This window comes from Lissotriton vulgaris, chromosome 10 (genome assembly GCF_964263255.1).
Source record: "Lissotriton vulgaris chromosome 10, aLisVul1.2, whole genome shotgun sequence".
Lineage (NCBI taxonomy): Eukaryota > Metazoa > Chordata > Amphibia > Caudata > Salamandridae > Lissotriton > Lissotriton vulgaris.
The window spans coordinates 573,338,328-573,365,269 of record NC_141698.1 but is presented as its reverse complement, the minus strand read 5'-3'; the positions used below and the strand labels follow the sequence as shown (position 1 = coordinate 573,365,269).

General features: G+C 41.7%; 1 protein-coding gene across 2 annotated transcripts in view; it reads left to right on the top strand.

Moving 5' to 3' along the window:
• The window catches only part of SHISA9 (shisa family member 9), a 1,229,487-nt gene extending 1,211,409 nt beyond the window's left edge, over window positions 1-18,078 (top strand). For both annotated transcript variants that reach the window (XM_086941423.1, XM_086941422.1), the window contains one exon: window positions 12,393-18,078. In XM_086941423.1, coding sequence (XP_086797549.1) covers window positions 12,393-12,757 — 365 coding nt within the window. In that variant the 3' untranslated portion in view covers window positions 12,758-18,078. The remainder of the gene's footprint in view (window positions 1-12,392) is intronic.
• The last annotated feature ends 8,864 nt before the right edge of the window (window positions 18,079-26,942 follow it).

Genomic DNA, 26,942 nt, shown 5'->3' with positions numbered 1-26,942 from the left:
AGTTTGCTGGATATCTTTAGTGGCTTCATCTTTATTGATCACATTTTTGGACTGCTCCAGGTCATTAGTTTGTCTTGCTATTAAGCTGTTACATAAAATTGCAGGTACGGTGCTCAATTTGTCAATTATGGGACCGCATGCACACTCGCTGAGCGTTGCTGCCTTTGAACTTTTTCCAGCAGTTATTAGATTTGTAAGATTTTCCATTTTAGAATTTATTCCAGCGATGTAGGTGGCTATTATATTCATTAACTCGATCTGAATGTCTAATTTGTCCGACTGCATGTTAAACGTAATTATTGCTGTTTCTTGCATTTTTAGCAGTGAGGCAGACGCAGCTGTGTAGTCCTCTCTCCTTGTATCTCCCCTTTTTACGGGGCCGTCCTCCCGAAGTTCTTGTTTTGGTATTTCATTTTCCTTTATTTTTTTCGTTGTTTCTGACACTATATTACTTGCTTGCTTTACACTATAACACAACTCTGTTGCTGCCTTAATTTCATTTCATCTTGTTTCCTCTCTGTCCCTTGTGCAAGATGCCCCAGCGTACTAGATATTTCTATTATCGGCTGACTATGTTCATGTGTTGTAGTGCTCTTTGAATTATCCATCTGCTTGCTTGATAGGTTTATGGTTTTGACCTGTAGTGCTTGAGGGAGATCCCTATTTTCTGAAAGAGATAATGAGTAAAGCCATGATTTGTTCTGCTCTTCCTGTGGGCCATTGGTAATATTTGAGATATACATTTTGGGATTGAATGCATGTATTTCTGCTTGGATGGTTATCTGCTTACTGGTTGACATATCTTTTTCCATATCCTGTGAATTTTTATAATAAGATCCTGAAGGTTAGATGCTACTGTCTTTTGTGGGGTCAATGGATTTGGTAATCTCACTGTTTCACCTGTCTCTGAATAAATCGCTGCAGTGGGATCATTTAGGAACCTACATTTTTTTACTAGGCAAACCTTTACCAAAAATTGAATATGTTGGTGAAATTAGTGTACATGTGGATGCTTGTACACTTTTTCATGGTGGATCCAATACCTCCTTGATTTTCTTAATGACTTTTTCCCCAGTTTTTCCACCACTTGTTTACGGGTTCTACCTGACCTCATATTAATGAATAACTGGTTTTAATTTCTTTTTGCCTTCACTTAATCCATTATTTGTTTCTTACTGCCAATTGTTCTTGCACCCTTAGTTGATGAGAAGAGTTAAGCTAAAATCTTTCCTTAATGTATAAACACCAGATAAATCATTTATATAAACCGGATCACTGCAACAGTTGAAACCCCCCACCGTGAGGGAGCAAGGGAGCAAAAAGAAAGGCAAAAATTCAATTAAGCTGCAGTGCTAAGTATGTTGTGCTCCGTGGTGAGGAACGATACGTTACTTGGTACTTCAGGGCTCCGTACTCAGTGACCCTGCACCTCACTCTTTTTCTCACTTGCATACTGAAAAACTGAGTGCAACTGTTTAGTGTAAACACGTGGCAGTGGATCAGTCACAAAAACAGCTACCAATTTCAAATGACCAAATCCATGCAATGAAACCCCCTGCTTTTACCCCCACCCCAAACACAGAGGAAAAATCAGTCTCTAGTACGTCTCACCGCAGGCTTGATTGCTTTGCAGCTTTTGTATCTCCTGTAGTGACTCCCTGTTCCTGCTTCTATTGCTGGTTTCTGCACCGGTCTGGAGACAGTTAAATGATCCAGACTCCACTCCACTCCATTTTATTCTGAAACTCTGGAGCTGGTTCTCCGTACCTTGCCTTAGAAACCCTCTGGGCCCCTAGCTCCCCAAGGGGGCCACTGGCTAGGGGCAAAGTCTGTATATGTGCAAGGCAAGGCAGGCGCAAAGTCTGGAAATGTGCTGGAAATGTGCTGCCCACCAAAGACCGCAATAGGCAAAGTGTTATACCGCGGCCGCAAGATAATCCTTTGTGGCTCCTGCTAGTTGTTGCTAGTTGTTGCGTGGTCGTGGGCGCTGATCAAAATGCGATGGCGGCTGGATGGTCGGTAATTAGACCATGCTAGTCCGTTTACCGCACCGGTGCAGCACCTCGCCACAATCTCCCTCAGCCCGCCCTCCACGGGGCTACAGTAAATCTTGGGAGAGTCCGGAAATGGTGATAGCGGCAGCAGCGGTGACTCCTTGCAACACTCGCAGCTGCAGCTTTGGCGTCGGCTTCGGACGACAAGCGGGCTGAAAAACCCGTACTAGACCAGACACTCTCCTTGGTCTCTTCTCACCACAAAGTGTGCATGTAATGGACATGCGTGTTCCCTAGTGTATGTAGCTGTTTTAACTGTATTCTAAGTGTCTTTTAGCATAGCACTGGCTCTAGGACTGGTTAGTCAGAGTCAGTTACCACCAGTACCCATCTGAAAAAGTTGAGGGTACAGGATGATTTTGCAAAAAGGCCTCTCTCTGCTCCTCTGTTTGTTCTTTCTGCACGTCTTCCTTCTTCCTGCACTTTTCTTTGTCTTTGAGAACTTTTGTTGCTTCTTTCTGCATTTCATTTTCTTCTTCTGTGTTTTTTCTTCTTTCTTCCCATGTCCTACCTCTGTCATCAGTGATGTCATCAGTGATGTCACTGACCATGTCATGAATGATGTAATATGTGTCATCATCAGCAGTGCATTGCGGGCGCGCAAGTATAGCTAGCTCTAATAACTATAACGGGGGAATTTCAATGGTTTTGTACAAGTGAAATGCCCAACTAACTATAACGCCCCTGAAACATATGTGTTTTTCAGTATATATATATATATATATATATATATATATATATGTATATATATATATATATATATATATATATATATATATATATATATATATATATATATATATATATATATATATATATATATAAATATACAGAGATAGAGAGAGAGAAATTCTTTTAAAATATATATGTTTTAATTACATAATGTAAAACAAATATGTTTATTAATTATGTTCCTATATATAACTATTTCTAATTATTTTTATTAAACATTAAACATATGCTTCAAATGAAAGAATGTACATATTGCGTGATTTGGCATATATAATTTACAATAATTTCCACATTTCGGAGCCCCCAATAGCCCGCCTTTACGACCAACATGGTCTAGGTTATATTTAGCTTGTGCGATCCCTTTATTATCCTTGAGCCATCCCTCAAATTACTACCTATTAGCTCCTATACTTCGCCCACGCGGTAAATTATATTTTTGACTCAATATTTTTATCAACAATTTTTTCCACCACATTGTGTCAGTGGACCTTTTAATAAAAATCTAAAAATATTTTTGGGCGGTTCATTAATATTTTATCATTAAACTTATTCCTGTATAAAGGTTTTTTTATTTTTATTTATTTTGCAATAAAATGGTCACTGGAATAATGGTTTATTCTACGCCTTCTGCCGCTTCTCGATTTGTGCCCTAATATTATTGAAGGGAATGACAATGACTGAATGAAGATTTTATCTTCCATTTCTATTTTGTCATTCCAGTATGAGTAATACTAGAATACCAATATCAAAAAGAATGGAACTTGAAATGCACAATAGGGATAATCTCAGAGCCTACTGTATATTATGAATATGAAGGCAGGTAAAGTAGGCACCATGTTTTTATGTTCAAATATATAAAGAAAAAATACACATCAGTATAGGTGAGGACTTACAGGCTTTGTAATAATTTTTTTTAATATAAAGTATATTTGATTTGGTAGACCTAGTGAGAGCTGGCATGTCTGAAAATCTTGATTATGAAGATTTTTTGAAGATTTTGAAGATTTCACATTTGTATACTTAATACAGCATTACCTTCTTGCAGATATTTTCTGTTGTATAATTTAGTCAAGAACCAATGGCTAGTCACTCATTGGCCTATATTCTTGCCTCTTTCGACAACACCATTTGTTAATGCGCCTCTAAAGCAAATGACATTGATTGAACAAGCTAACCCTATTTTTGGCTCTGTACTTTATTGAAATAAATCAGCAGCTGACTGCCCTTTAAAAAGGTATCTCAGTACCACCTGAGAAACAAGACATGGCGTCCTCCAGAGGTGGAGCTCATTGCGTTCATCATTCTGAATGAGTTGCAGAATTAGTTTTCTACACTTGAGATGTTAATACCATTGACTGTAGCGTTTGCTCATCCGCTAGGTTCTCCTTGGAGTGGAAATCATTGAGTGTGCATAGAACAGGAACAGGAAGTGGAAAGTGTGCATGTTGAATGTCATAAAGTAGAACCCCACCGTGGAAATCCCTTTCTTCAGGACTTCTGCTCCTGTACTAGATTTTCTACTTATTTTTGAGCCAGCAGATCGGAAGCCTTTGCGAGGAAATCGGGAACATGATTCATATGATTTAAATAGAAGGTGAAAATAGGTCAGTGCCTTCTGCCTATGCTGGTGCCATTTACTGAAATGTGTTACCCACACACTGAGGTGTGCTGAGCCATTTTAAGTACTCCCGTGACATCTTTCTTTCATGTGACATGCCAATAGACTGTGGAACAAACGTATTTCATTAGTATTACTGTTTACACTGAGGTGATGTGCTTCCTTGAATTCACTTTTTAAAGGAATTTTAAAATCCCATGCTGTGCTTGAGGAATATGCTAACACATAAAATATTGGTGCCCTTGGAAACATTGTACTATTATATAAAAAAAAGGACACATGCTACACATGAAATATCATGGCACATCCGAGAGGGACTGAAAATATTTCAGCCCCTAAGAAAGTTTGCATTGATTTTTGCCTTCATGCACTATGAGATGCATATCTGTGAATATATGAACGTGCATGCATTCCCAGCGTTTCAACTGGGTTTTTCTTGATAGGATATATACAGACTCGACATAAGTATGTTGACAAAGTCTCCGTGATTAAACAATAGGTAGATAGCTCAATGTTAGATTTAAAACTTTAAGTATATAATGAGAATGCAGACCACAGCGTTTGTTATTTGACATTAATCAACCTAAATAATGTTCCTAGAAGGGAATTTATCAAAATTCATGAGAATTTAAATCTGGGTAAACAGAGGATTAAGATCAAGAGGCAGAACAGATAAGTTGTGAAAACAATGTCTAAAAGAAAAAAAAAATCAGATGTTTTTAGTGACACAAGTTCTGGCACTAAACTGGACACTGGCTGACAAGCAGCAGAAAGTGTGCAGATAGTCAGCATTACCGTCATACCTTGTCACACGCTGATTAAGTGCTCTTTCGAGTTCTAGATTGGAATGAGGTGTTCATAGAAGGTGTGTTGTCTTTGGATCATCTCAGTGAAAAGTCATTAACATCTCACTTAATAGTGAGATGGGTTCTCTTTTTACCATTCCCTATGGCACAGTTTTCCCATTTTTTACCTCCTCCTGCTTTCTCCATGTGTGCATTTCCCTTGCTCATTTTGACAATAATAACCTAAAACATAGACAGCAGTTGTAGAAATGTTATCCCTCTTCATGGAGGTTCGTGCCTGTTTTTACTCACTGTGTGCATATTTTTCTCATTTAAGTGATATATTCATTTTTTTAATCATGTGTTTTTAACCCAGTGATGTCGTTTTTAGTAGTTTTTATGATATACGTGTTGTAGAATAAAGCTTATTTGATTTGATTTGATTTGATAATGAATCACATGGTAGCACTGCTAGAGGGGCACTCTTTGACTTCTATGCAGCAGTTGGTAAAGTCGGTTAAACATGTGGAAAAAGTTGTTGAGATAGAATGTGCCGATCTGGCTAATGCATCTTAAAGGTTACTGATATGTGACTGTAAGAAATTGTGTTCTTGGTTGTGGTGGGGGGTGAAAGCTCCACTCAGGCAACACCCACAATTCATTTCAGGGTGAACCACAAAAGTCACTAAATTCCTCTGTGCGTTACCATCTGGTAGCTTGGCACAAAGTAGTCAGTCTTAACCAAGAGGCAAAATGTAAAGTATCTATGCAGCATGCAAAAAGTAATAAAGTGAAAACAAGGCACAAGAAAAATCCTGCACCAATTTTGAAAAACAGAATACATTTTTATAAATTAAATAGTACCAGAATTACAATAAGCGGAGATATGCAATTTTAAAGTTTAAGTGAAAATAGTGCAGTTGTCTGGTCATGCTACACCAGGGAAAATCACAAGTTCAGGCCAACTGCTTTTGAGCGTGGGTCAGATATAGGGGTCAGGGTAAGCCTGCTGAAAAAAGCTACCTTCTCAAAACAGAGCGCAAAGTGTTATTAAAGTGGTGGAAGCTGCAAAGAGCAGGTCGAGATTTACTGTTGGTGGTTGCTGTAGCGTGATTAGGAGGCCGTGCGGGACAGGCTATTGTCGTTGGAGCACGAAGATCCAATTGGACATCAGGGAGGGTTATTGCTGGAGCTCCAAATTGGCAGTCATCGTGGGTTTTAATTCCTGTGCTACATTGCCAATCATCGCTGGTGGTTTTTGAAGCACGAAGACCAGGTCTTACCGGAGTTTTGTGTTGCCAGTTGTTGCGGACGGCAGAGTGTCAGCACGATGGGTTCCGTTTGCCGTTGGAAAGAGCCCAACATTTTAGAATTTCATCTTCTCTTTTGTGGAGCTCAAACTAATGCCATTCGAGGATCCACGACAGGGTTGCAACTCTTGGGGATCAGGACCCCACTCCAGCAGAAGCCAGCAGTTCTCAGACAGGTCCATTTGCAGCTCCTGGCAGGTCCAGTTGCCGCAGGTCAGCTGGGCAGTTGCAGGGAGGCATCTGGAGCTTGTTGTGCCCCCATAGCTCAGACAAGAGATCAGCCAACTGACTCTTGGAGTCACTCAGGTTAATCTGGGATGAAGGTAAGCAAGACAGTTCCCAAGGAGTAGGGCAGTCCTCTGGCAGTAGGGCAGAGTGGCTCTGGAAGTCCAATATTTAAACCTGGTGGTAGTCGTTGTTTGTGGGGAAGTCTCTGTCCTACCCTCACATCTGGTACTGGAAAGGTCTTCCCCTTTCAAGGATCGAAACTGGCTAGGGGTGGTTTGGCAAAAGGCAGGAAGGCATGGTGTCAGCTTTCTTTGTGTGTGCAGGAGGCAAAGCCCTTTGAAGCGTTAGTAAGGCTGGCTGGAGCTCTTCCCCATGTCATCCTAGCAGGTTGGCTCATCCTGTTCGCACCTAAACCCCCTTTTTGTCACTGTCTTGAAGAAATACATAAACCCCAACAGCAGAGCCTTTCACAGTCATGAAATCCAGGACATTGGCAGAAGGATCAAATGGTTTGGATAATAAAATGCAAACTTTCAAAAAGTGGCAGTTCCTGTATTGTAACATAAAATCATACTTCAACATTAATTCATGTTTGAAATTGCAGTTAGTTTGATTGTAAATGGCATATTTCTATCTGCTCCCAATCCAAATATATATTTAATAAGGTAACCCAATGTTAGTTAATAGGAGAAATACACTGTACAACAGTGAAAAACTACTTTATGATTTTTTTATTGCCATGTCAAATAAAACTCAAATCCACATTATTGATATTATGCATCGTTCCCTCAAGGTGGTTACGGCCTTCCTTGGGGTGACTTATATGTAATAAAAAGGAATTTTTAGGCCTGATGAAAGGTTTATTTTGGCAGAACGAAATAGCAGTTAACAGCTTCACTACGAGTGGTACTTTCAAACTGAGGCATGTTTTAAAAGGTTACCTCCGCGGGTGGAAATGTGAGTGCTGGGTCCCATGCTCACTCTCATTGCAACCAAGATGTATCCAGCTGATGAGCCCATAACTAGGGTGAAACTGGTCCTGGGTTGCTTGTGTTCTGTTTCAGGGAGGATGTAGCTTTGCAGTTTTGGTTGGACTGTTCCCATGAGGAATAGGGTGAAGAATGATTTGCGTATTGCTGGGTACAAACTGAAGTGATATAATGAGCAAAAGAACGGTGGATCAGAGTGCTACCCTGAGCTACTGCCAGTGGTTAGACTTATTATTTATTTGACTTATAAAGCGCACTACCACCAAAAAGGCATCCTGGCGCTATTGACTCAACATGAGAAGGGACACAAAGAATGAACAGGGACCAGACAGCCGACTAAGTTTTAGGAAACAGCCAGGTTATGAGTCTTCTTCTTAAGGCACACAAATCACCAAGTTAACCAAGCAGCATACCCAAATGTTCGCCCACCTGCCCTAACTTTCCAAAATCTCGGCATTGCCACCAGATTTCCCGCAGAGGAGCGGAGACATCTTGCATGCACATACCACTTGAACTTTCGCTGCATAGACACAGGACCCACCCTATGTAGAGCTTTAAACACTATACAGAGAGACTTGAACTGGACTCTCTGTACAAGAGGAAGCCAGTGTAGTTCCGCCTTAGCCATCGAGGAGGCAGATCTTCTAGGCCACCCCAAGGCCAATTTGGCAGCTATCGACTGGATCCTATGCAGCCTTTCAAGCAAAAATGTAGGTGACTCAAGAAACAATGCGTTACAATAATCAAGCCGGCTGAGAATGGTGCTATGATCTATCAAGGCCCGAGCGTGAGATGGAAGCAGATGGGCCTAAAGTTCTTAAGGTGTTCCGGGTCGAGTCAGGGCTTCTTTAACAGAGGTGTCACCACTGCTTGTTTCCGCTGAACTGGGACCATACCACTAGACAGTAACTGATTACAAATCAGTCCAAGAGTAGGGAACAGCTCTGCTTTAAATTCACTCCAGATTTTAGAGGGCAGAGTATCCAGCGGAGACCCTGAATGGACACTACTGGCCACCCTAACAAAGTCATCCAGTTCTAGGGGCACAAACTCAGAAAGGCAGTTCTTTCAAGCAGCCTCCCATCACCTTTTGTGTGTGTCATGTACCACCCTAAGTGGCATGGGTATGCCCAGACATGGGTTCCATGCTCACTGTGTCACTGGAACCAAACTGTATCCTGCTGATTAGCCCATAACTAGGGCGAAACTGGTCCTGGGTTGCTGGTATTCCACTTCAGAGAGAACCTGGCTTGGCAGTTAGGGCTGGACTGTTCCCATGAGGAAAAGGGTGAAGACTGATTTGCATATGGTTGGGTACAGACAGAGGTGGCATGGAGAGCAAAAGAACAATGGATTGGAGTGCTATCTGAAGCGATTGCTTTAAACACTATACAGAGAGACTTGAACTGGACTCTCTGTACAAGAGGAAGCCAGTGTAGTTCCGCCTTAGCCATCGAGGAGGCAGATCTTCTAGGCCACCTCAAGGCCAATTTGGCAGCTATCGACTGGATCCTATGCAGCCTTTCAAGCAAAAATGTAGGTGACTCAAGAAACAATGCGTTACAATAATCAAGCCAGCTGAGAATGGTGCTACGATCTATCAAGGCCTGAGCGTGAGATGGAAGCAGATGAAGTACCTTCCACTGAGACCTAATAATAGCCAAACAACAGGTCACCATTTTCATGACCTGCAATTCGAGAGTAAGCTTGGAATCAAACAAGATGCCAAGATTACGCACATTCTTTACCGGTTGAACCATGGTCGCAGTGATGGCTGGCCAAAAGGTACAAGGTAAGGCAGATGGAATTCTGTCCCTCGGACAGTAGAGCACCTCTGTCTTATCTGCATTAAATTGCAGCGAGTTCTCCTTCAGCCAAGAAGCCGTATCCTGCAGACAATCATGAAACGCTTCTGTCGATACTGATTGATTTCCCTCCAGGGAGAAAATCAGCTGCGTTTCATCTGCATAATTAATGATGTTAATGTTATGCTTTTTGATGACAGCAATCAGAGGTATCATGTAGACGTTAAATAGAATAGGGCTGATAGCCGAACCCTGTGGAACGCCATGTGAGATAGATGAGTAGGTAGATTGAAAAGGGGGAGGTATACCGCTTGGTGTCTATCCCCTAAGAATGACCGCAACCACCTCAGGGCAGTACCCCTCACTCAGTCTCTTCAGCAGGATCCCATGGTTGACCGTGTCAAACGTGGCAGACAGGTCAAGCAGAACCAGCACCACTGACTGCCCCCTGTCAGCCCGCATCCGAAGTTCGTCCATCACGGTCACCAGAGCAGTTTCAGTTCCATGAGCTGGCCAGAACCCAAACTACACCTCCTCCAGCAGGTTGTGTTGTTCCTAATACTTGGAGAGAGTGCTACTCACCACTCTTTCCACGACTTTGGCTGGGAAAGGCAGGAGGGAGATGGGCCTAAAGTTCTTAAGGTGTTCCGGGTCGAGTCAGGGCTTCTTTAACAGAGGTGTTTCCGCTGAACTGGGACCATACCACTAGACAGTAACTGATTACAAATCAGTACAAGAGTAGGGAACAGCTCTGCCTTAAATTCACTCCAGATTTTAGAGGGCAGAGGATCCAGCGGAGACCCTGAATGGACACTACTGGCCACCCTAACAAAGTCATCCAGTTCTAGGGGCACAAACTCAGAAAGGCAGTTCTTTCAAGCAGCCTCCCATCACCTTTTGTGTGTGTCATGTACCACCCTAAGTGGCATGGGTATGCCCAGACATGGGTTCCATGCTCACTGTGTCACTGGAACCAAACTGTATCCTGCTGATTAGCCCATAACTAGGGCGAAACTGGTCCTGGGTTGCTGGTATTCCACTTCAGAGAGAACCTGGCTTGGCAGTTAGGGCTGGACTGTTCCCATGAGGAAAAGGGTGAAGACTGATTTGCATATGGTTGGGTACAGACAGAGGTGGCATGGAGAGCAAAAGAACAATGGATTGGAGTGCTATCTGAAGCGATTGCCAGTTGTTAGACTTATTGCAAGGAGCCTCCCATCACCTTTCATTCGCAGTCCCACTAGTAGCATTTAATCGGCAGGCCCTTGGTACATGTAGTGCCATGTACTATGTACTCATAAGTAAATTAAATGTGCCAATTCGGTGTAGGCCAATTTTACCATGTTTGAGTTGAGAGAGCACAAACACTTTAGCTCTGGTTATCAGTGGTAGAGTGCACAGAGTCCTTATTGCCAACAAAAAGGGTTTCAGCAAAGGAAGGTAGTCAAGGCAAAATGTTTGGAGTGACCATGCAGAGAGGAACTGGTCCAATAGTGACAATGGAAGATGGCTAGCCATTTTCCATTGACTTGAAGTTCTTGAGTTTTCTGTGACATATCTGCAAGAGAGTTGAGTTTTACACTCACACTTTGATAATTGCAGGACATTCTGATTAGGACATTCTTTTGGGTGATACACAAGCTACGCCACCTTGCGTTCCATTGGGACTCTAATCTTCAGATAGTAGGTTTACCTGAGTTCTTGCTGACCGCAGACATAAATCCCACAGCCTACCTCTTCGACCTTGTATTTTTTAGGTAAGGTTTTGGCGTGTATCAGGAATTCCCAGTTTTTACAAAGTCTGCAACTTCAACTCTGCTGCTTCAATTGAGACCTCACATCTAAGAAATGCTTCTTAGAACTGAGCCAAACACAAAGGGGAAGGATATTTTCTAGATCGCATGGTAACTTAAGGGTCATTGTTCCTCATGGCATTATAAGGCAATGTATTTCTTCTGCATTACAGGAGTCCATTGTTAATCCTCTTAGTTTTTTAGAATGGACATTTCTGTAAGAATACTTCAAAGTGATTTGGTACAAGGCTTGCAGGGGTGATAGGAAGTCAGGTGAGAGTGCTGCAACCACAAGAAAAAGCCTTTGATGCATAATATTCTCCCAAATTATTCTATCTCACTGGTTGGATCCAGAGCCTGCTTTTGAGGACCAACCTTAGGCATGAACAGTGTCATTATGCACAATGCATAGATTTTTTAATATGACCTATTCTTTGGCCAGCAGCCCATAGAGATGCGAGCCATCAAGGAAAAGCAAGAAATAGTCAATGCCCTCATACCAAGAATAAGCATGAGCAGCATGGCTTGGAGATCTTTGTAGTTTGGGCATCACGTCTAGAAGACTTGCATTGATTTAACTTAGAATTTTATTTTGAGAATGACAGCTTCTAGGACTAGACTGGAAACCGCTCTCCATGTAAATGAATGTCATTTAGATTTGTTGTGGGAAAACCTGGCATGCATTAGTTAATGTTTGCCAATATTTTACGCAATTGAATATAGTAATTCAGTAATTTCACACAATCACTAGATTCGGGTGGACTAAAGGTTATCTGTTGGTACTTCTATCTTCAAGGGCATTTCTTTGAAAACTACCTTGAATAATTGTGTGAAACCTGTGGTTCGATTTAACAATTTTCACATAAAGGGTGTGTGTATAAATTTAAACAAAGATATTAAAGTTTATTGCAATTTATTTTATAGCTTACAGGAAATTGTATTGTACTAATGCAATGTTTACAATAATGTTTTCACCTACCAACTGTGTTGTGATGTTGATTTGTAGAACAAAACATTTGTATAAATGTCCTTTTTCTCTTTTATTAATATATCATTGTTGTTTTGTCATTCCTGACAGCTGAAAAGGGCAATGATGACTTCTACTCCAAACGCCGACACCTTGCGGAACTGGCAGCCAAGGGGAGTCTTCCTCTCCATCCAGTCCGGGTAGAACAAGACAGATCTTATAGTCCTGACACTGGAACCCTGAAACAAAATGGCCAGAAACCTAAAATCACCAACCCACACAGTCATCCTCTGGCGTACAGCAGTGATTTGAAAAGCTGGGAGCACAATGAGCACTCTCTCCGACGACAGGCCTATGCAAATAAGAAGCACGGCCCACCTGAGCCGACAAGTGATCAAATGCCCGCGCGGAATCAACATTTCTTGCCCCCCCAGCCGTATTTTGTAACTAACAGCAAGACAGAGGTGACAGTCTGAAGCAAGAGAGAGAGAATCCACTATCCCTTCACAACAAAAATGGTATCAAAGAGCAAACACGAACAAAACAAAACTTCCACTGATATACACCTGGTATGCAGTCAATTGGAAGTTGGACTGAGTTGGTAGCATTCAGCAATACACTGAAGGTTTAATTTGGGGACTCTCTTTATATTTCACACTGAAAGAAAACCCTGGTGACTATTTTTTGTACTAAAAATAAATTTGGTGAAAATAAGTAGCACAATCATGGAGAGTATCGAAATTTGCCAACTGCGTTCGTGACTCTGTCCCTAGTAGGGGGAAGGACTAGATACTTTGTAAGTACATTTCTCTGGTCAGTATTTTTGTAAAAAAAAAAAGAGGATTATATGAATCATTGCCACTTTTTCCTGTGAGAAATCCATGACAGATATCTTGGTTTGTTCCCTGACAATTATTCCTCTTGCTACCATCACTTCAGGAGGCAGCAGAACAAGAGTCAATTCCTTTTGAATCCTATGAAGACTGTTACAGATAAAGGAACTTGGATCTTTCAAGCTTGTAAAATGTCCAGAGACTCGCAGTAAAGGCAAACTTTTATAAACAATGTTTCTAAACCTCTCAAAGAAGACATGTCAAATGAATGGAACACTGGGGGGAAGGCAGTTTCATGTGATCTCTCCCTTCCTTTCAGAACATCTGTTTTTTATGCAGGCATTTATAAAAAAGCTCACAACAATCTGTCATGGCTTTTATTCAGTAAATGTTTCACATAACTTCAGCTGCTTTGGCCTGGAAATCCAAAATGTGGGCGGTGCCTTTAATGTGTTTCTATTGTTCAATGACAGTCTTGTTTTAAAAGTGAAACCTGTGCTCCTATAGCTTACTTCATAAACTTTTATTAGTAAATGAGGGTTTTTATATGGCACAACATACTTTCTCTGAACCGTACGACTCTGAATGGATGCAATGTTACATATGTTCATGTGTTCATTGATGATGTTTGTGGTAAAACCATACGCTTCTCCTCAAGGATAGTAGTTGTGCCTGCAAAGGTACCTCTTCATGTCTAGTCTGTGTTGTGGTAAACTCAAAAAGCCGCAAAAACAAGGAAGACTTCAAATGGGTAGAGTGGCGCGGGGTGATCAAGTCTGGCTGAAGGAAATGACTACCTGGGGAGAGGAGGTGAGGCCAAGATAGAAGGAAGCTCAAGTGTGGAATATTAAGGCCTTTGTTGATAGTAGGCACAGGGATCACCACTGGACAAATTACCCACTTTCTTTAAAATATTTGAACATTGTCAATGGAATGGCAGACTTATTTTTAGGGCTGGGCTGAGAGTAGAAAGTTGCTTTATACCTGATGGTTATGCGTATATCTTTCAATAAAGGGCATCCAATAGAGAACACGTCAGTTGACAATGTCTAAAGTATTAATGTTTGCACTGATGTCCCACAGATAGTCTTGTACAATGAAAGTATTCATGATTCCACAAGCCCTTCACTTGAGACCCGTGCTAGAAGAACTTCAAGCATGAAAGAGTAAGTAGATTCAGAATGTGGAGGTGCACACAAATCAGAAAAGAGGAGAGGAGAGTCAGTTCACTTACCAGCTTAGAATTTTAAAGTGCTTTAGGCAGATGTGTGGGACCAACCTGAAGACTACAGGTCAAAATCCCACCCTGGTGACTCAAATTTTCATCCCTTTTTTTAAATTGATCACATTAGCACCATCGAGATGGGTGATAATAACACACATTTAGCAACAAGAGACCAATCCACTTGTAGTGTACTTTATAAAAGTGGTGACTTTTAGAACTGTCATTTTTTATTTGGGATGCCACTATGGCATGGTAAAGGGCTTAATACTAGACAAGTGTATTTTTTTATATACATTGAAACCTTCAAAACGTTAAAGAAGAAATGTACTGTCCACAACAATCCGAACAAGACGCAGTGATTCTGATCCAACGTTAAAAGTTGGACTTCATCTGATTTCATCTCAAACGTGACTAGTGTGACCTGCCCTATACATAGAAACAGCTTCACTTATCATATCACTGTTTCATCTCCAAAGTTGAGGCTACTTTATACAGATGCAATTTCAGTGGGTGGATTGTTAAAGCTTATGTGGCTGTGGGTTGGTCCTGCATGTATCAAACCAGATGAAGAACTTTTAATAATAGTTCATCTGTTGAGATCTGTGGAGTATCCATGGCAGTTCTGCCCTACTGAGATAGTGCTCAATCACAATATTAGTTGTAGAAAGTGTATGAAGATGTGTTCACCTTGCAACATCCCCTGCCATCTGGCGGTGTAAGTTTGGTGGTCACTAAACTGCAACATGCATTATGTTGGTAGGCTGGACTATTGCTTTAGTTCATGTGCTACCTGTCTCATAGTTGCCGGACCAGTTGGCCCCTCACCAAAATTAATATGCACTACCCCACCTTCCCCACCAAAATGTGTCTTTTTCGACGTACAAATTATACCTAGCATAGGATGTTATGCATTTGGACTTGCAGGTGTTATTTTGCAAATGGTCCCTTTTGTTAAGCAAGCTGTCTTGTAAACGTTCTCTTACCTAAAGGTATTTTTATGATGACATCTGTTTTTGTATTGCTAGACTCTAACATAAGTACTTTCCACGAAACTTCCACGTGTTCTGTTATAGTGTACCACAAGTAAAAGAAAAAAAATCCTAGTACTTTATCTTTACCATTATTGCAATTAAAGTGTTCCTAAGATATCAATGCGTATCAACTCATTAATATTATTAGCCACTCCCCCCACTTGTAATTTAAGGGAAATGGCTGTACTTCAGGTGTGTGCACTGAGTAAGGTTTACAAAGGCCTGCTGTTACTCTTGTTCCTAACTGGAAACACCTTTAACCTAGAAAAATCGAGAAACCTGTTCGATGCTGCAACTGAATTATCGTATGTTTTGGGTCTGCTGTTGGTTATTACAACACAAGTATTTCTAACTAAAAAAACAGGCGAGAAAATATGAGAATTGATCAAAAGTGACGTGACACCTAAATAGTGAGTCCAGGATATTGTGGGGCACTAATATTGTGGACAGAATATCAAAGGATAAAAGTTTTCAAGGCAAGGATGTATCAATGTTCTATACCTAACTCCAAATATTTGTACCGTGAAAATATATGCATTGTCAAGGTACATAGAAGTGGAGTTAATAATAATATGTTATACTTCCCTCTTTGCACTTAGCTTTTGATATTGTGTCACTTAATATTCTGTCCAGGATGTTAGCGTGTCAGGGTATTCTTGCACTCGATATTCAAGGGTATCCCAGGTAACCAAGTGTGCTTATTTTAGTACATATACCTTATATTATTCATAGTGTTTTAATGATATGATGCTAAAGTAATGTAATTTATTAGGCCTGAATTCATGTGGCACCTAAAATAGAGCGCACCATTTAAAAAATGCCAAGTTATGTTCTTAGGTTATAAGTGAGAGAAGAATGTTGACTCAGTCTGTTTCTTGTGGACATCTTGTGACCGTATTTCACATCTGCTGGTCCTGTGATGTTCCCTTCACTGGCAATATACACTAGAAACCTGTTTTTCCACTCTTTGGCCCAATTACACTAAGTACTATATGACACAATTTTTATCAAAACTTCAACCAATAAGAAGATACATAAAATGATGTCTTGATTTGAAGAGGATCACTAGCACTTTTATTGATGACTTCCCTGGTAACTACTGTTGTATCACAAGATCTGTGTGCTTGGCCCATTGATTCCGGAGCAGAGCTTGGACCTTCCTGTGCACTTGGAAGGGATGCTAAGTTGGGAGGATCAGATGTGGGACAGTATAGGTGCGCTCAAACTAGAAGCAGCTGAGTGGGCGGGACTCTCCATTCTGCAGGCTTTGCTGCTATCCGTAAATCTTTTCACACATTTGCCTAATCCTGTAACAGAAATTGCAAAAACAAAACCCACATAATGATGTGAGGGTTGCTTGCCAACTTTATTTTTGGTGGCGCATTAACCAGACTCAACAACCACAAATCTGCATTTTTTGTCCACGGCCTTGTTTTTAACCAAAGATGTGATTTTCCTGACAAAAAATAGTCAGACCGAGTAAGGTTTTGTTCCATGCCATCAGTTCTAAAGTAGTCGGATCAACATGCACCATTGGCTTGATAAGAGAGTTAGATCCATGGGCACTACACAGAATTGAAGGTCACAACTGACAACACCAGGGGCTCTAGAGTTGCATGATGCTGTATATGAACTCAAGTGCACGTTCCATAATCAGTTAAAATGTGTTTGAGGACACCTCAGCACTCCTTAAACTAAAAAAAAACATATATCTGAGTATGGCCTTCCGAAACGGTAACTCATATGCACTGCTAAGGAAATTTGAGTAGATATGAGAAAATACATCTTGACTATGAGATTTGAAACTATGTAATTAGGTGATTGCTGCATAAAATAAACTTTGGGCCACTTATGATTGATTTGTGAAGATAGTCATAGATCTTTGAATCTGTGAGCTGTCCTCTTATTGCTGTTGCAAGGAACAAGAACATGTGCATTTCTTGAAAATATGGAAACGGTATTCTTAGTGTAAAGAGTCTGATTCACAAAGGCATTTATGAGTACATAAAGTAGTAATCCTGAAGTACCACTCCACTTACTCGTAAACACACTGTTTAAATGGCTCTAAAATGTCTAAAATGGAAATAAAAATGAGACTATTCAGGGAATATTAAAATTCAAGAATTACAAGTAGAAAATAATGTGTCTTCTTTGTACTTTTACTGAAAGGGGGCTGGACATTTTTTAAGAGCTGATTACTCATGATTGCTTTTGTGAACCAGCCCCATACAGTACACCACTAATCTATTCTTACATTGAATACTCCATCTTAGTTGATATTGGTTACTATTTCTCCAAAATAGAGGCAAAGTATTAGAACCATGGCTTGCAGATGTAACACCTGTTGGAAAAGTAATCATAAAGTGTATTCATGTTACCTCCGTTAGCATCTCAGCTGATTGTTTGACTTAATTTGACCTTTTCTGAAATGTTTCTAGGAAGCATATATTTCCTAATGCTCTGCTAAACCGTTCAGCTCTAAGCAGGTTTCATGGGAACCTGGGCTTACTTTATGTGAAATACTTTAGTAAATGTATGTTCTGTAAGTAAACCTGTGTTTCTCCTTGTTAACAACTACAGAGGATTTTATTCCAATACTACTTCCTTCTACAATACAGCTTTTCTTTCTGTTTGTTTTTTTTAAAGAATGTTTCTTTGTAATCCTATGTATTCACTATATTATATATGAATTTCTTACCTGGCAATAAAACCGAATCTATGTTAATCCTGCGATTCTGGTTTATTCATGAGGCTTTGCAGATGTACATATACAATAAAGAATGCCGCATTGTGTGTTTCACGATACAGAAAAGGGGGTGGTGATGAACAGAGTGTCTGAATTAAGCAGACCACTCTTACCCAGTCCAAAGATCAGGGCTTGATCCATCACCGTTATTTATCTCACTGCACCATCCCAGCTCAGAACCTGGCTATATGCAAATCAGTCTGTCCCTGGCCCAGTGCATCATGGGAACAGGGCAGACTAAACTACCAAGCCAATTCTTCACCAGAAAGGAGACAAGCTACCGGGGACCGGTTTCTGGCATTTCATCCGTCTACGGCCCGGCTTGCTTGAATCCTGATGGTGCAATGAGCTAGGGACTCACGTCTGAGTATAGCATTGTGTGTTTCAGTCCTCAAACAAGCCACCCCCAAAAGATGCTGTGGTTCAGGAACACAATAGCATGTATTTGCAAAGCACACATTCACACCACGAAGTATCCATTGTCCCTAAGATTTTTTATTGCCATCATAAAATAATTCACAATGCTTACAATAATATATGATATTTACTGATAATTATTCAGCAACAATTTTGAAATACTGATCATTTTTAGTTCAGTACATTAATATTTCCTTTTCTTTATTTTTCCCACTGTGCTGTCAAGTGAAAAACCAGAATCATCGTGATGATGAGTAACACATATATATTGTCATCTAATGCAATAGTACCTCTTTTATCAGCCTCAGAAAAATGAAAGGCTAGTTGGACAGACTAGGATACAAACTTGCAAACTTTAGCCTAAAAACATAATCTTGGAGTGAATGCCCATTGCGCCATCAGATCTATCTTGTAAAAAGCAACTTTAAAATGGTATGATATAAGTTGGACCAAGAAACCCTAGTGAGAGGTCAAGTCAACCTTTAGTTCAGTTTTCAGAGTAACCATAAAAGTACATTACAAAAAAAGAAGACACTATATAAAAACGTCTCAGGACGGAACAATGCATAAAAAGAAATAGACACCTCACAGCCAGAAACGTACTAATGAAACAAAAATCAGAGCATAGGCGGGTCATCAATGTATCACAAAAGAAAAAGTTTCAGTCATCCCACCTTGTGGGTATACCATAGCCAGTAATGATTCAATTGAATAAAGTGGCGAAAATGAAAAGAGAAACAATATTCACAGGATGATAATAAATCCAATAATAAAAGGGTCTAAAATTGGATAAATTATCTTAAGGTTAAATAGACCACCATGATTAAAACAGCATTACATTCCTTCTTTTGACCACCCACTTTAAAAAGTACATATGTTAATACAATTAGACGTGTAAACCAACAGTTACAAACATTTCAAGACCATCTCTGAGCTTCTAATGCCCCGTGTCCCAATAATTGGAAGTAAAAACCGTTTGTGCTAAAATCCAGATAAAATTTACAGATAAAAATAAAATGAAGTAGACTCTGGGATGAGGATTCATTGCAATGGCACAGCAAGATTTTAGAGGGGTTGCACTGGCTCAAAGGAAAGCCCAAGTGACATCTGACAAAGACATGTCTAAAGTGTGTTAGTACCATTCTATGCCTAGAGCTGTCAATCCACTCACTCCAAGTATGGTTCTGGACCAGGCATGCTGCATAGGGAAGCATACTCCCTGACAGAAGTCTTGGTAAGCTCATGGGCCTCTCTAAAATTATGCCTATTCTGCCTGAAAGAGATTTTTACCTGAGCCATGTCATATTTAGTCAGGGTCTCAGGCTTGTGAAATAAATGTGGTTCACCTAAGTCAGTCAGAGTGGACTGAATATAATTAAACAAGCGATATTCAAGGATATTTCACAGGACAGACAGTCTTTGGCAATTTCCCTAATAAATTAGTCAGTATCGAGCACCACAGAAGAAGGGGGGGCCAAACTAATGGAATCTTCCATGTAATCCATCCCACACTCCTGGTGCAATGTATAGGTAGAACACGCCGAGGAACGCCCAGTAGTCTCTGTAACAGTCTATTTCTTCTCACTGTAGGGATTTGGGTTGATATAGCTCCAGATGCCTGACCCATACATTAAAATAAGGAGACACTTTCTTCTATATATCTCCAATTATGAGGTCACTGGTTGTTTGCCTATATGTTTGACTAGATTGAAAAGATAACCAGAACTAACAGATTTCTGGTGGACTTAGGCAGTGTAAGGCTCCCTGTTACCCTGCACATCAATGACAATGACCAAATAGGAGAAGTCCTGAGAAAAAGTAATGGGGAGACCTTGCAATGAGATACCCCACATATTGGTTGGCTTAGGTATACATGCCAATATATAAGTTTTGGTTTGCTTTGTGGCCAAATAGAGAGAGTAAAAAACAATATGATAAAGAAGGGTCCTAGGGGATATTTTGAGACCAAGCGCGGACACAACCCCCACTCACTTAACTTATAAACCATACAAGTGTCGACAGGTCTAAACAACAAGACTACCTCAGTGACATCTAACAATATTTCTTACAAATATAAGACATCAGTAACATCCTTAGGATTTAAGAAAGCCCATCAGTCACCACTCGATACCACCCTTAATCATCTGGGACTCCTTATGATATTACCATAGTGTGGCAAACATGATGATATGGTGGACCTGATGATAGTGTCCTGCACCAATCCATGTCACCCTAGATGTACGGCCAGATGTACTGCTGGTGGAGAGGGGTGATGTGGTACAAAATTGCAGTGCACAAAACAGAAATTATAAGAGAAAAGTGGTTTAAAATTGGGTAGATGAGAGAGACTGTATTTTATTATTTCTCTCAAATGCCCAAGATTAAAAACAGAGCAACTTAAGGCAGTTCTAACAAATATCTGCCCAGGTTAGTGTAGTTAGGTCGACTAGTTTCAGCAATAATAGTGAATCTTTTTGTCCTTGCCTTCCTCAGGACCTTGTGAAATATAATTGCTACTGCAATGTGTGATTAACACAAATGTGAATAAAATGCAAAAATATCACCTGAATATGAATGGTGTGTATCAATACCCTTCTGCTTGTGGATTATTTGACCACTGGAAAAGATAAAAAGTGTATATGTTACTGATTCATAGATAATCTGTCAGTGAGGTAGAAGCTTAAATTGTGGGTGTCGCAACAAGTCAACATCACACAAAAGGCAAAAAATGCCTTTTATAGACTTATTTTATCACAAAATATTATATCAAACCATTGTGTCACGTATTTGACATCAATGCGTTGTCACCCCGCTTACCTGTTATGCAGGGGGATAAGGCCTCACCTCACCTGGCTGTGGCTCAGGAGGAGCAGGAAGCACCGCTCTATAAAAATCAGGGAGAAACAGCATGTAAGACGACATCAAATATCCTGCTGTCCCTGATAGATTAAAACAGGTTCAGACGAACATATTCTCACCAGTTGTTATGGCAGAAATTGTGAGGGATATTTCAAACCATATCCCTTTGTGTGATTTATCACAGTTGTTTCATCCTATATATTCAACTAGCAGCCCGTCCCGACATTGTCTGGGTACAAAAAAGAATGTCTTAAATGGTTAGAATAGGCAAGGCAACGTTTTTTTAAAAGTTCATGGCATAGTACATTTATTGTTTCATGTGACTTGCCTGTGCGGCTGCTCAGAACCCCTCTTTCTGTTGCGCGGAAGGTGAGCGTGTGCTCTGTGGTTTGTTGTCCTTTCCGCAGAATGCGAACGTGTGTGTCCGCTCCTGCCGACGCCCCTATTAAAAGTTCATGGCATAGTACATTTATTGTTTCATGCGACTTGCCTGTGCGGCTGCTCAGAACTCCTCTTTCTGTTGCGCGGAAGGTGAGCGGGTGCTCTGCGGTTTGTTGTCCTTTCCGCAGAATGCGAACGTGTGTGTCCGCTCCTGCCGACGCACCTGTTAAAAGTTCATGGCATAGTACATTTATTGTTTCATGCGACTTGCTTGTGTGGCTGCTCAGAACTCCTCTTACTGTTGCGCAGAAAGTGAGCGTGTGCTCTGCGGTTTGTTGTCCTTTCCGCAGAATGCGAACGTGTGTGTCCGCTCCTGCCGACGCCCCTGATCAGTCCAGGCATGCACACTGAGGGCATGTGCCTTAGTATGTTCAAGCACTCTCCAAGGACTTGCTTGATGCACTTAGACACCCTACATAGCGTCACTGCCAAACGCCACAACTCCAAGGACGCTATTCCCCCTCTTCGCAATGCTTCCGGCGTCTCTGAAGGCACACGCCCACAACAATGCTAAATGACACGCCCACTTCAAGACGTGTCAGAACGCTATTCTCACACAGAACGCTTTTCGCAAGCGTTGCTTTACAGCAGAACGCCCACGCCCACAACTGACTACTTTGTCCCAAAACAGTCTTTTTCCCTTGTAATGTATATATTGGGCTGGTGTATAGCCTATGTCCATCTGCTTATACTCACCTTTCCAATGCTGTATTGGGTGTTCTGATTGGCGCTATAGTTCCGGAGCTTACCCGCTTCAAAGGTTTGGGCTCTCTCTTTATAATATTAGTACGGATATGGATAGAAGCTGCATGTTCTAAAAAGCCAAGACATCAAGGTCAACATTATAAATGACTGTCCCTTACGAATGATTAGATAAGTTTGTTAAGTGTTACAATTCAGGTTTGCCAAACTATTCATGCTAAGTAGCCACCCGTTCTTTGTTACTGAACAAATAAATTATGGCTCCAGACTCATAAAGAAATGTTCGGGTCTGTCACTGACACATTGTGTCTGGTACACCGGTTAGTAGTAATGAGTATTGGGAAGGGAGCTGAACTAGCGGCATAACAAAGTTCTGCTAGATGCGGCATGAAGTTGAAAGCAGCCCGGATCCCGCACCTGTGACCCTTCACAATGCCAAGAGCAGGACTAGCGGCATATCGAAGTGCTGCTACACTGCTCTTTCACAGCTCGAAAGGAATCATTAGATCCATGTTTGTCTGAGCATGTACCAGCATTGAAAATCTTCCTGGATACATCACATTTACCAAATGATAAAACAGTTGCCTGATAAACAATATTGCGTATGTTAATTTTGTGCGAGCGTGTGTGTCCGCTCCTGCCGACACCCCTGATCAGTCCTGGCATGCACACTGAGGGCATGTTCCTTAGTAGGTTCACGCACTCCCCAAAGACTTGCTTGGTGCACTTAGACACCCTACATAGCATCACTGTCAAACGCCACAACTCCAAGTACGCTATTCCCCCTCTCTGCAATGCTTCCTGCGTCTCTGAAGGCACACGCCCACAACAATGCTAAATGACACGCCCACTTCAAGACGTGTCAGAATGCTATTCTCACACAGAACACTTTTCGCAAGCATTGCTTTACAGCAGAACGCCCACGCCCACAACAGACTACTTTGTCCCAAAATGATCTTTTTCACTTGTAATGTATATATTGGGCTGGTGTATAGCCTATGTCCATCTGCTTATACTCACCTTTTTTTGTAAGAAATATTGTTAGATGTCACTAAGGTAGTCTTGTTGTTTAGACCTGTGGACACTTGCATTGGTTACAAACAGAGAGAGCCCATAAAATTGACAAATTCTTGGAACAAAATATTAACTTTTTTGCGTGTTCTCAAGAGTAAGACTGCGTCATCCACATATAAAAGGACAGGTACATGGGGGGTCAGAGAATGCCTGGCTCCAAGATGGCCGAAGGTTGGAGGAGCTCCACTGGTCCAGCTGCAATCCGCCATAATCATGCTTCCCAAATGGGAATAAATGGGTAAATACTAGCGGTGGAGACCGCTCGGTGCCAGCCATGGCGCAGAATCTACTGTGGTTTGCCTGTCTATGCACCTGAGAGCTGATGGATGGACCAGCGCGCTGCGTGCACGGAGCTCATAGTGGTAAGGAGGCACAGTGTGCGGTGTGTCGGATGGTGGCGCAGCAGCACAAGTACTGTGGGTAGCCTGCTGACCTCACGGCGGACCTCTGTGGAGGTTTGGGCACTGTCGCTCAGAGCGAGTTTACATCGTCTGCTGGCCTGGACTGTGTGAGCGTTCCTGGGCCTGCGGTTGGTGCGCACTTGTCGACCTCTATTGGAGGTTGCTGGTGACCCTCCAGTCTCTGCGGAGGTTCCGTCACAGTGGCTGGAGCTGAGCGGTGAGTGAGCGATCTGCGGAGGGGTGGGGGCAGATCAAGGCTGTCATTGTGGGGCTCCCTTGCCCCTAGCTGGATGTCCCTGGTGGGGATTGGGTGGGTGAGGCCTCCCTGGTGATCTCTGGGCCCCAGTGGAGACTGTGACTGAATCCTGGAGGTTGCTGCCCCTGCTGGGGTGAAAATGTCACGGTGCGGGGGGCAAGCAGGGCCATCCCAAGCCATGTGGCTGGCAGGACAGACTGAGATTCACAGTAGTGGAAGGCCTAAGAAGGGTGTCAGCTGGAACCAGTATGGGCTGTTGGGACTGCCCCTCATGACATTTTTTCTGATTCCATCGCATGGTGAGGGACAGTGGTGGTGCTCTGTTTACATCAGTGGCCCAGAGGCAGCTGGCATGTGACATTTCTCCCTGGCCTGTGGAGGGGGTTGCTCACAGCGTGGCACTTACTGCTGAAACGTATATCTGGCTAGCAATAGAGACAGACAAAGCTGACCTGCACTCAATCTGCTGTCCAGCAATTGGGAAACGACTAAGAGGGCACAAGCTCATTGGCCTCCGCATGGGCAGAACAGAAAATCCCAGCACAAGCTACACTTCGAGCAAAGGAAGACCCCTAGACATCAAGATTCTGAGAAAAACCCATCTGAGTCGGGTTCTGAGGCAGTCAATACTACTGTTGATATGGACTTGAAACAGAACCTAGCCTCCATGCAACATAGTCTAAATAAAATAGATGGGATGATTGATGCCCTCTCATATCACATGGATAGGATTTCTGAACCCATCAACAAACATATGGATCATCTGGACGCGGTGGAACAGGGGGTGGTGGAAGCCGAGCACACCATCAGCAGAGGTGTGCAAGCCCAGATAAAAATGGAAAAACTACTGCAGAGTGTCCCAGCAAAGGCGGAGGATTTGGAGGCACACGCCAGAAGGAATAACCTCCACTTTGTTGGGGTGCCGGAGTCTACAAATATTACGAATATGGAGCACTACGTGGAACAGTCAATAGTCGCACTGCTGGGAAGAAAGAATTTTTCTACCATGTTTGCAGTAGAGCATGTACATAGATCGCTGGTACAAAGACCTGCTCTGGGGGCCCCCCCCACCCTATTATTGCAAAATGTCCAAACTACAGGGACCAGGATACTGCCCTCTGCAGGGCTAGAGAGCTTCAGTAACAACAGCACGAGGGCATGACTATTTCCACCTACCCGGACTTTACCCAGCAGGTGCAGGAGGCTTGTCACCTGTTTTGTCCTGTGAAATGATGATTGCATGAGTTGCTCTTGAAGTATAATATGCTGTACCCTGCAAAGCTTTGGATCATAGTGGATGGGTCCTCACTTGTTTTCATGGACCCAAAACAGGCAATGCAGTTCCTTAAAAAGCATGAAGGTGTGGCACAAAAGGCAAAGTCCCCTAGCTAGCATGCCAATAAGGAGCCTGACAGAATGGACCCTGATGAACAGTGAGCGTCAGACACGGACCGTATGCTGGTTATCACAAACAGAACATATGTTGGGGCTAGAACACTAGCCTAGGCTCATTAAAGATACCGATCACTGCAGAGACACTAAAGGGAGGGCTGGCTTGATGATACAGTGTCAATGACTGCTCTATAGTCCATATATGTTGTGTGTTGTGATAGAGCGCGCAGGTCACCCAACTAGATGTATACGGATACTCACCTGGGCCCATAATTTCAAAATCATATACCTTAACCTTTATTTTGGGTAACTCACGCTCTACTACCAGTATATTATGATTTCTATTACTGATTCCTATACCAGTATCCTACAAATATTTGACACTAGATACCTTCACACAATGGATCAGGGAGTTGAGTCAAAAGTAAGGCACTCAAATATCATAACATTTGAAATGATATAATAACCACAGAGTCAGGGTAGGTTCAAACTTTTATCTAATCATCATCATCATCATCATATGTCACGAGCAAAAAGTTGAAAGCAATAATACTATCAATAACTAAAATCAGAAATAGCGTATAGCTATGAATAAGATGCTAAATATTTAAAGAGTTAAAGTAAAAAGGCAAGGGAAAACAAGGAACATGCTAATTTTAGAAAAAAAAATCTTTTGTGTTATGATTAAAGGAGGGTAAAGAAAGGGAACATACTAAACCCAAAGACTTTTGAAATACATTAACAGTTTGAAAAAGGAGAAATGCAACTATGTGATTCGAGAATTTGGTTTCAGCACAATTAAACTATAGGGAAGATAAGAGTTGGAACATTCTATAGATTCAACTTATTTCCTAAAGGGAGGGTAGGAAAAGGACCATATACTATATAGAAACAAGTTTAGCATTGACTAAAGGTGGGTTGAGAATTGGAACATACTAATAGTCAGTAGTACATGAATCTCTCATTTATCAAGGGACGGGAAAGAAAAGGAACATATGCAATCAAGCTTTGCAAATTCAGGATGGGGAGAAAAGGAATGCAAATGTATCTACAACCACCCACACAGACTTATATTTACCTAGGATAGAGTGAAGACCAACCCTGGCCAACGGTCAGTTGGAAAGGACAGGAGGAACCCCAAGGACTTCAGTGCCAGTAGGCGAGCAGGTGCAGCTCATGGACAATCAGGACAGGATAGCCCCAGAATTTGGATTAGGGCCGGTTCAGACAAGTCCGACAATTTCTCTGGCTAAACCTAAGCTAATTATATTGTTTTTCAGGTCA